Source organism: Tachysurus fulvidraco, chromosome 21, assembly GCF_022655615.1.
Source record: "Tachysurus fulvidraco isolate hzauxx_2018 chromosome 21, HZAU_PFXX_2.0, whole genome shotgun sequence".
NCBI lineage: Eukaryota > Metazoa > Chordata > Actinopteri > Siluriformes > Bagridae > Tachysurus > Tachysurus fulvidraco.
The window spans coordinates 12,839,941-12,850,747 of record NC_062538.1 but is presented as its reverse complement, the minus strand read 5'-3'; the positions used below and the strand labels follow the sequence as shown (position 1 = coordinate 12,850,747).

General features: G+C 37.0%; 1 protein-coding gene and 1 long non-coding RNA gene across 5 annotated transcripts in view; one reads left to right on the top strand and one right to left on the bottom strand.

The window, feature by feature from the left end:
• Positions 1-5,353, top strand: part of dacha (dachshund a) — a 113,008-nt gene extending 107,655 nt beyond the window's left edge. For 2 of the 4 annotated variants that reach the window (XM_027140005.2, XM_027140004.2), the window contains exon 12: positions 4,082-5,353. In XM_027140005.2, coding sequence (XP_026995806.1) covers positions 4,082-4,119 — 38 coding nt within the window. In that variant the 3' untranslated portion in view covers positions 4,120-5,353. Of the gene's footprint in view, positions 1-3,135; positions 4,051-4,081 lie in introns of those variants that run through there. The other 2 variants (XM_027140003.2, XM_027140001.2) reach the window with 2 other exon arrangements.
• LOC125139861 overlaps positions 1-10,053 on the bottom strand; it is a 17,883-nt gene extending 7,830 nt beyond the window's left edge. The window contains exon 1 of the long non-coding RNA XR_007138994.1: positions 9,823-10,053. This is a non-coding gene — a long non-coding RNA (uncharacterized LOC125139861). The remainder of the gene's footprint in view (positions 1-9,822) is intronic.
• Between the last annotated feature and the right edge of the window lie 754 nt (positions 10,054-10,807).

Below are 10,807 nucleotides of genomic sequence, written 5' to 3'. Positions count from 1 at the left end.
CAACAGCACAAAAACAATTTATAAATACACATCACTGTTTACTGTCAGTTGGGAGGAACAATGTTTTAAACTTAAATTCTTTATGTAGATATTGTTAACCAGTGATGTCTAAATGCATTTAAAAATTCTCAATAACGGTAAATGTTAAGGGATGTTGTTGAACAATTTTGTTGCCTTTATCTCTAAATAATGAAAAATAATTAACATACTCACTACTTCTATCAAGCCATCAACCTAAAACACTGATCACTAAGAAGCAAAATAGGACAAAGTTTTCATTTATTCTTTAATTATTTTAAAATATGTATTCAAAAAGTATTCTAAAAGTAATCTGAAAAAGTTATCCTTTTTAAGTATTGTAAATTAATAAATTATTGATTACATTTAACAGAGACTGAGTGGTCTATTGACTCATGCATAATGATTTATGAATGTATAATGCTCATCTACTTAACCTGAGCATGTCTGAGTTTACAGACATCTTGTAATGTAAATGTGAATGTCTTAGTATATAGTAATAGTTTTGACCCACAATACCTTTGATTTGACCCACAATACCTTTGATTTGGATCTGGTAAAAACAGGATAATTCACTTAAATCAGTAATCCATGTACAAACATTTGGAATTGTTAGGATGCTAGGAATCCCTGCACTGAGCTGCACTCGCATATTAATTGTTGTCATATGGCTCAATTAAGTTAATTTTACAGCATGATGAAACACATCTTTGATGTTTTCTTCTGAGCACCTCTGTTATTATGTTATGTTGAAGGCAATGGTGCCCTGTGAATGGCACAAATTGGGGCCAAGTTACAATGTTATGGCAAATATAACCTTAGCTTAAGGCATTGCGACTATTTCAATAGTAATATCTCGAGATACGAGTTTAATTCATTCCGTGACCTTGCTCGTATCTCAAATTGCTCGTATCTCAAAGCAATTTTCCCCATTTAAATTAATTGAAATCCCATTAATCCATTCCAGCTCGCAAAATTCCACTCCAGTTGTTTTGTTTTGTTTGTTGATGTGTTTTGAATATGAAAATTGTACAGTACCTGTATTTATAAATGACAAATATTGTATAAAAACATGCAGTAATAAAAGAGAATGTTAAAAAAATAAACTGGTTTTACTTTACGGAAGATGCGCACGGAGGTTGAGGGAGGAGTAAACAGGCGGAGGAGTAAACAGGCGGAGGAGTTAGGCGGAATTACACTTTCACTTTCGTTCACTTACTCGCTACTGTACACTCTTAATGCTACTTTACACATGGAACTAAAATTAACGAACTTAACTGAAATTCTCTTAACTAAACTGAACTTAATTGCTACAATTTCTGTTTTCTTTAAATTAATATTGCTTAATTTTCTTCATCGCTTTTCTCTTCACTTGTTTTTGCCTTTTTTGTCACTCTTTCCTCACTAACATCTGCCGGTCGTTTTAATAAAAACCTGTTCGGTCGGCATATCGGATGCGGTGTCGTCGCACAAATTTTTTTTAACGGATCCAACGCTCAAAACAAATCCAAAAATTATGAATCCGCAGATGGTCGGCACCTCACGCACCCCTTTTGCGATTCTCCATAGGAAATTAATGACTTCCGTTTTATCGACCGTCGTTTGTCGTGTGCAGTGGAAAGGCGGCTTTAACCGAGTGAGACGCAGGAAGCTGAGGTGGGGGAAACAGAGCACACGTGGTTGTTCTGGATCTTTGTTTCGGCGGCGGCGGCTTGGATGCTCATATCTCAGAAATTTGCTCGTATCTCACGGCAAAAATTTGGTCGAATCACAGCTCGTATCTCAAAAAATTTGCATGTCAAAAGCACTCGTATCTCAAGGTATCACTGTAATAGCTAAAAGATTTATTTCAACTTTTGTTTACTAATCAGAATTTAAATTTTTGCATTTTGACTTGTATTTACACGATTAAATTAATTACATGAAACAGTCACTTAGGGTAGCCATCCATAATCTTCTCCCTTCATTCCTCCTGACAAAACTGATATAAAGCTTTAACATGCACATCATGTAAAAGAGAAGATGATTCATCAGGCCACGCCATGTTCCTCCATTGCTCATTGGACTAGTTCTAATTCTCACTTGCTGATTAAATGTGCTTTCAGTAGTAGGCAGGGGTCAGGATGGGTTCTGCAGCAATATCGCCACATATGCAGCAGTGCAACGATGCACTGTGGTTTGACACCTTTATATGATTTATTTGTTCAGCAATTTGTGCTACAGTTCTTATATGTATTGCTTCAATGATCCATGGGCACCTATGACACCCATGTCAATGGTTCACCAGTAGTCCTACCCCGAATCTCATTTTGTAGCTACTACTTTCAAGACTTACCATTTTGGAGATGCCCAGACCCATCCCTATTAAGCCTTGGTAGACCTGTGTGTAACCAGGACACTGTCCATCAATACCCAATCAATGTGCGGCATTGGCAAATGCACAATTGATGAAAATGTGGCTTTTTCCACATTGGCTTACACCAATTTGTCACCCTTTTGTTTAGGTTGTATGGAGCTCCAGCAACATTCCAAATTCTACTGGGAAGGACCCTCCCTTAGTACAATGATTCTGCCTACTTAGATGACATAATTATTCATAGTAATGATTGTCTCGTGGTTGTCCTGAAATCTTTAAGATGAAATGGGGTTTAAATCAAACCAAATTTTCGCAACTGGATGGGAGGAAGTATACCACTTTCCCATATCCTAGTGTGTCCTCAAACCAAAAAGGCAGAAACAACTGCAGCCTGTGGATATAACCAGTGCAAGCTGTCTTTCTCCCAGGTAAAATTGGTTTTATGTGGGGCCTGTGTTGCATTCTTTTGACTTTTATGTCTCCCTTTGGTTTGGTCTCTGCACATCTGCCATTAATATTTAAGGTGGTTCACAGCTTCGGGTACAGAAGGGTGTGGCAGATTATTTCCTGTGGAAGTCAGCTGTGGACCAGACAGCTCCCTGGCAAGAGTCAAGTGGATCATGACATGACATGACAGCAGGGGCATGGTCGAGCATCAATTGTGCATGGAGAGGAGCTTGGTTGGACTGGCAGCCAATGTGTGATGTTTCTCAACCTGTGTGTTGACAAGTTTACTTATTTCTGTCTCTTTGTGCTTTTAGTAACCAGACTTTTCTGGCAATGGTGTGAGAGTTCAATATGGCTGGCAAAGCCTGAGAGACACGCCTGTACACACACAGGCAGGGAAGTGTGAACCCAATGGAGTGAAAGCTGCAAGTCCAGGATGGACACATTTCTGCTGAGTTCTGCTTTTATGTTGAGTTTTTGAAGGTGTTCTGGAAAAGCACAGAATAAATGAATGCAAACCCAGAGCATTTCATTTGTCTCCTGAATCTTCCTCCACACCTTCACCTAAAAGGTTCTAGAGTCTATAATCAATTGTTTTAAAAAACAACTTTTGATGTGACTGATATAGATGCCCTAATTAGCTTGTCAAAAGAAGTGTATGAAAACATGATATTTGTTAAAAATTGAATTTAAATGTCTTTTGCCTGGGTGTATGTAAACTTTTGCCCTGAAAATAAAATTCATGTTTGCTTTTAGATGAATAAAAGTGTCTGGATTAACTAGGAAATACAGTATGTCTTGTGCGTGTGCCTTTTTTTTTCCCTCTGCAGACTTTGGGACTTTGGGCACATTTATTTACAACATTCAGATTTTGCTCAATAGCACAAATAATTACAATCAGTAAAAGCATTTCATTACAGAACTGAACCCAACTGAACTGGTCAGGGACAAAGCACAGGGGCAGCTATGATACAGTGCCCCTTGAGTAGGGATGGTGAATTGCCTTGCTCAATTGGCCAACAATGACCATTTAGCAGTGCCAGGACTTGAACCCTGACATTCCAATTACCAACCCAAAGCCTTAACCACTTGCCCAATCATGATATGGGTCTTCATGTCAACATAGTCTGCTAAATGAGCCATTGTACATCATATGTTGGAAATTAAGCAGGAACCAATTTTTCCATTTATTTTGTCCCATTAATACTCCAATAGAAATAAACTAACATGTTTTTCATTTTTTTCTTGTGTTTCACACAGAGAATAGACCCTACTCCAAACCTCCCATAATGTACTGAGATGGATGTGCAGCTCCTCTTACGTACCTCCTCACCAGTAGATGGCTTCTTCACTCCACTTTGGAACTTTTTGACTCTGACGTTGGAGATTTCAAGTGCTAGTGCTGAGGTTGTTGACCACCGATCACCCAACCTTGTATACTGGACTCAAGTGTGTAATGGGGTCCAGAGCAAATGGGCAACCCAAGGACTGCTGCTTGTTGGCAACCTTCCGATGCATCACAATTTATAGAAAAAAAAGAAAGAAGGAAAAACAAAAACAACAACTTTTTCTCTGTTTTTCAAGAACTTCTATGTCCTACCCAATTTGAAACTTTTCTCCTGGACAAAGGTATACTTTGCAGTCAATTGTTCATGTCCTCGTGAAGCACACATCAGTGTCCTCCTCTGTGGTTACTGTTCTCTGGACACATTTCCCATTGTTATTGCTTTTAGCTAACCCAATGTACAGCAGTGATTCTGGACAGCTAAAGCAACTAAGCAAATGACCATCGATGAAATAACAATCCCATTCAAAACCAGCAAATTCTTATGAACTATCAATCAAATTTGTTGCTTCATTTTTTGCCTCCCTTTTTACGTATCGTACTCTTGTTTTGGAAATGTAGAAGCATCACGTTTTCCTCCTTAAAGTGTTTATCATAATGTTTATTTTGTTTGTTTTGTTGTTTAATCAACATTTCAAATGAGACGTGATGTGGAAACATTTTTGTACTTATGCCTTTGCCCCTCTGACAATAGTCTCTATAGTGCTCCTGGATGAAATAAGTTATAAGACAAAAACTGCTATGAATACAGTATTACTGTAATTCCCCTTCTCTTTTTACCTTTGTTTATAAATATTTGTAAAATGCTTTAGCATTCACTTTTCCTTTGTCATAATTAAGTGGATACATTTTAGTGTTGAATGAATGAAACAGATGTAAAAACATAAAAAAATAAGTAAATAAAGTACACTTATGCACATCTGATGCAAGCATGCTTGTAGATACAACACTGATGACAGTAATGACAATTTACACTGTTTAAAGTTGAAAAGCTGCCTCTTCTAATCTATTTTCTGGAGAAACTTAGATCTTGGTTATGATTCTGGCAGCTACGGATGATGTTACACAATGATGACATAACCACAAGTCACCGACAAGTCACATAACATGACAAATAAAACATCCGTATGGACGTCATCTTCATAGATTTGGGGTTTTGTTTTTGAAGTAATAAATTTGAAATTGGAGACTTTTTCCTCTTACTGCAGTCCTTTTTTATAGTTTGAGTCAAATAGCCAATGTAAACAAAATTAGGTTGTCTTCCTGCTCATATTTACATGTGTACAGTAAAATTATAATTTGGTGGGATTTATCTTGGAAATTTAAATAAAATTAATCTTGGAAGAAAGATGGCATCAGAGTGTAGGGTCAAGTTAAAACACCCCTAAAGACTGAGAAGCTCAACAGCTAAACAACTTATACAGTTCTTCAACTTATTTTTAACCCACAAATTCAGTTCACACTGTTATTAGGCTTTATTTGTCATTCTAGTATCATTAGAACCACATTTGGTATCCTAAAATGAGACTAATTGGTTATGCATACAGTAACATAAGAAATGTTTGAGGTGCTATGCATACAAGCAGCATTCCGCTAATGTTCCCTGATAAAAGGCTAACATACTCAAAATGTCCTACTGTAATCTCATTTAAAGACTTAACAGATGTTATAATCAATCATAGTTAAAAGACATTTTCACAAGTGAATTGTTTAGTCCAAAGTTAGTTTGCATTACGGTGGCTGTGTTTTCCAAAACTTAGCTAGAAGATAAGCCTCATCAAAGGGCTACAGTGCTTCTCTTCACTCCACATGTGTACTAAATATGAAAACACCTCATTCTATGTCTCTGCACCTGTCTGAACAATAGATAATGCTAAATGATGCTCAATCTGATCATAGAGCAGCAGTGTTTTGAAAATCAGGTGGCCGAGAAGGTTAGAAGTGACCACTAAAGATTTCAGATGTACATTGCACACATTTGATTATGCCTGCCCAGCATGGATATCTAACACAAGCTCAGTCATGCCAGATTGATCATGCTCAGAAACTAGCCTGCTGAATCATCATCAGCAGTAAATGTCCTTTCATTTACCAATGTTCAAAAGAAAAGTACTGTAATAGAGTTCAATTCTCTGGTTAGGGACTTTATTGCAGCAACACAGTAAGTGCTACCAATTACAAATCCCCAAATCAAGAATAATGAGATAAAGAACATTCCCTACCATAAGAGATGTTTTTCCTTTTTCTCTTTCTTTTAATACTTTGACTAAGATTGATTTTGTTTTAAATATATACATATCTTAAAATATATTTTGATTATTTGGCATTATTAAATGTATTGTAAATGCTCATGTAATTCAGTTATGTTAACATGCATGTGAGTATAGAATAAAGTTAATAAGCTTGCAATGATAAAAATGCAATAGTCAGCTTAAAGGACTACTTCCTACAGGTATATGGTTTTGTAGCAACTAATTACTGTGTTTCTCACCTGTTGAAGGAACTGACCAAATGAGTCATGTTCTCTTAGTCCTCCCTTACCCATAAAGATGCACTGAGGAAGAAAGCAGTCTCCTAATTGAGCCTAAGGTCCAGACTGACAAAAATGCAAACACTCTCAGGACTGCGTTTGTACTGCAAATAAAGTTTGATCATTTGATCTACTCTTAATTAGCCATTTATTTACTTATTCTCTATGCAACTACTTATTTCATGATTATGGGGATTAACGAGGTTATGAAAAGACAATTGGTGTAATTGGATCACTGAAAAATACACCATTTATAAGAGTTTTATTAAAAAGAACTGCAATTGAGCCTGGCTACCGAGAGGACGTTTTTTTAGCCAGGCCTCACTTTATTCTGTTTTTCTCCAGCTTTTTCTTCCCTTCCTTTCTATATATTTTTTTTTCTCCATCAATAGCAGCTGATACATGTCAATTGAAATATTGTTCTTGGGATGAAATATAAGTCATGGCTAGGATCAATGGTTCAATGGATCAACAGCAAACAATTCATCAATACATGACATTGCAGGACAGCTTTGCACTCCTAGCATAAAATGTTATGCTATGGAAATGGATTGTTCCAGGCCAGTGGCTTTTATCAATCACCTAAATTTTTGGTAGTACTACTGCTTCCAATCAGTGGTCCAATGCCTTATTCACTAAGCTACCACATCCCATTTTCTCCATTCTGATATTTGGCATGAACAGTGGCATGCTGGCCCATATCTGTATTATTATTAGTAGTATTATTAGATAATAATAAGTAGGTTTACTAGATTTACAATCAAGTGGTCAGTGAGTGTGTCCATTTATGTATTACATCATGGATCCATTAATGCATTCATGCATTTCATCTAAGTGACAGAATTATAGAAAGCTTGACTTACTGTGGGAAACTAACCTAGAAAGCACTACAGAATATTTATTCATTCATTTATTCTCTACCACTTATCCAAACATCTCAGGCGTCATCGGGCATCAAGGCAGGATACACCCTGGACGGAGTGCCAACCCATCGTAGGGCACACACACTCTCATTCACTCACACACTGACACACTATGGACAATTTTCCAGAGATGCCAATCAACCTACCATGCATGTCTATGGATCGGGGAGGAAACCGGAGTACCCAGAGGAAACCCCCGAGGCACGGGGAGAACATGTAAACTCCACATACACATGGCGGAGGTGGAAATCAAACCCCCAACCCTGGAGGTGTGAGGTGAACGTGCTAACCACTAAGCCACCGTGCCCCCCTCAGAATATTCAAACCAAGAAATTTAGTAAAAGAAATATTGTTACACAAGCTTACTGGGTGCTACACAGTAGCACATTACTGGGTGCATTGATACATCCAATGCATTTGATTTTTGTGGGACAATCCACCTAGACCTCTGTATTCCAAGTGCTCAATAAATAAAGTAATTCCAGTAAACACCTTTAGTACATTCATTTATAATATTAGAGGTATTATTTTTATAACCAAAATGAGGCAAAAGTCAATTCAATCATTTAAACTTTTTTCACTTCAAACTCACCTTCAAACCTTATAACCTCCATTATAGAAGCTGAAGCTAATTTCCTCATGTAGTCAAACTCTGACAGAAATATCATTTATTTACATTAGGTAATATATGCAATCAAAATGCATTTTGAACTGATTATGAGCATTTCATTATGTTTTTAGCTACCTAAATATGTTAGAGCCTAAGCATTTTTTGTGATAATGACAAGTGGTTCTGTTTTCTGAATCTATTTGAATGAATGAGGTAGATGAATCTACACAGTGTTTTGATTAGTTTTTGATGATAAACACAAAGATGTGTGTTTACTGTTTTTAAGCCACTTATAGCACTGGCTGCTTTGAGGATTCAGTGTTGTTATAGTGCATACACATATGGAGATTCAAGTGCAGCTGAGAACAGCAAGGAGTATTGAGCACACACTCCTTCTCTCTGTGTATAGGTTATTTTTACTGAGTAGTGAATCGTGTTGAGAGTGTCACATAATGAAGCATGATGCCAGAACTGGGCTACACCACAGTAGAAAAATGTCAAGATGCATTTCAATGCTCTCAAAGGGATAAATCACCTCCACACTGTGTAGACTAAAAGGCTTCAGTAAATTTCTAAACAAATTTTTTAACTCTTAAATATTATGAATTTTAATATTCTTGTGCACTGCACTGCAGCTTCACACTGGTTCAGTTCATAAGTGTGATCTTGAACAGCTGAAGAAGCAGGCTGTCACTGTCTGATGAATGGAATCATCACAGAGAAAAGCATAGGGCTCCAGTACACTGTCTGACCAGCATTTCTGTCATATTTGTTCATTTCTCCTCCACCACACTATAAGTAGTAATGTTTCTGGACATGTTGACAGTCAAACAAATCATTATTATACAGTGATATTTAATACCGTTCACAATATTGATATTACACAAGATGAGGAAATGTCATGTTAACACTGATATTTTGACGAGCTTATTTATTATCAAATCATGGTAAAGGTAGGGAACCAAGTGCTTGTATAGGTTTTTATTTATTTATCCAAGTCTCTCTGTCTTGAAACTAATGCTACATGTTTGTATTATTCTGGACTTATTAACTACATCATATACAGTAAAATAAGATTTCTCAGGGTGGCACCAAAGTATTAACCACATACTTCTAACATGGGATTGCAGTATCAGATGTATGTGACTGATAAAATGGCATTCAGCAGTTCTGGTGAGCATTTTCACTCCCTCCCTCCTTTGCGGCTCCTGCAAACCAGTACCCTATCATTTTTTGCAGGGGAATATGGGGTCTCTCTTGTTTTTGTCAGTGTGGGCACAAGAAAATATGCTTGTTGCAAAATGATAACCATGTTAACTTAACCCATTTTTCTAAACCTGACATGTTTCTGTTGAGTGCAGAAAATACAATTTGCAAGACAGGACAAATGTTAAACTGAAAGTTTGCTCCTCTGTCAGCAGGTTGACAGCAGTAGAAAAACACACAGCTAGTGCTAAGGCGAGTGGTGCACACAATGCAACACACTAAACAGATCTGGAAAAAAAAACTTTTTCATCCTTTTCTTCAAATACATTAAAAAGCATGACTGTATAATTGTATGAACAGATAGATACATTAGAAGATTGCTGTCACCTGAAAGAAAGAACAAGATTTCCAATTCCTCTGCCATCCCTCTGTGGTTCTTTCACAAGTTGGTTCAGTAATCCTGACAAGTGATGGATTGTTTTAGTTTTCCTTCCAAGTGGTGCAGAACTTTTACAGAGCATGTGATTCTTGCTTATAAAAACATAGACCAAAGGCTAGATTAAGAGAAAGCAAAGTTGACAGTTCTGTAAACAAGTCTATGAGAAACAGTTTGTTGAAGTGTGGGGGTGGGGGGGTATGGTGAGCGTTTGGGGTGGGGTTGCAGGATATGAGTCTTGACCTATGAAAAAGCTTTATTTCTGCAATAAGCTTCTTAAAAGACACACAATTCGTGGAAAACATTTCACTTAAAAGTAAGTGCTTTTGTTAAAGGAAAAAGATCTAGTAGCAAGTTTGACTTGGCAGTGATGTAGCAACAGTGATGTAGCAACATTTCAACCTCATGAACGTCTGTGATAGAGAGGAAACACTAGACCAAATATTTGTTAGAGTAGATGTTAAGTACACTGGTAATTTTAGTACAACCAAATTAATATTTGGTTGTACTAAAATTACCAGTGTACTTAACATCTACTCTAACAAATATTTGGTCTAGTGTTTCAAATTAATATTTGGTTGTACTAAAATTACCAGTGTACTTAACATCTACTCTAACAAATATTTGGTCTAGTGTTTCCTCTCTATCACAGACGTTCATGAGGTTGAAATGTTGCTACATCACTGTTTGTGGCCACAGCCCCATATAAAAACCTTCCCTGTATAACAGCTGTGTGCCTCTATATAAAGTGCTTGTCCAATTTCCTCAAGCAGTCTCATTGGGAAGAGCCTGGCACCTGCAAGAATGCACACTAACTGCATACGTCTTTTCGGAAGTTTCCATCAGTAGTGTTCTGTCTTCTTCCTGCTGTTAAACCACTGCAAAAATGGAGAAGAGGAGGATGTTGTACTAGAGCCTCTCTAAACCCTCTCTCAG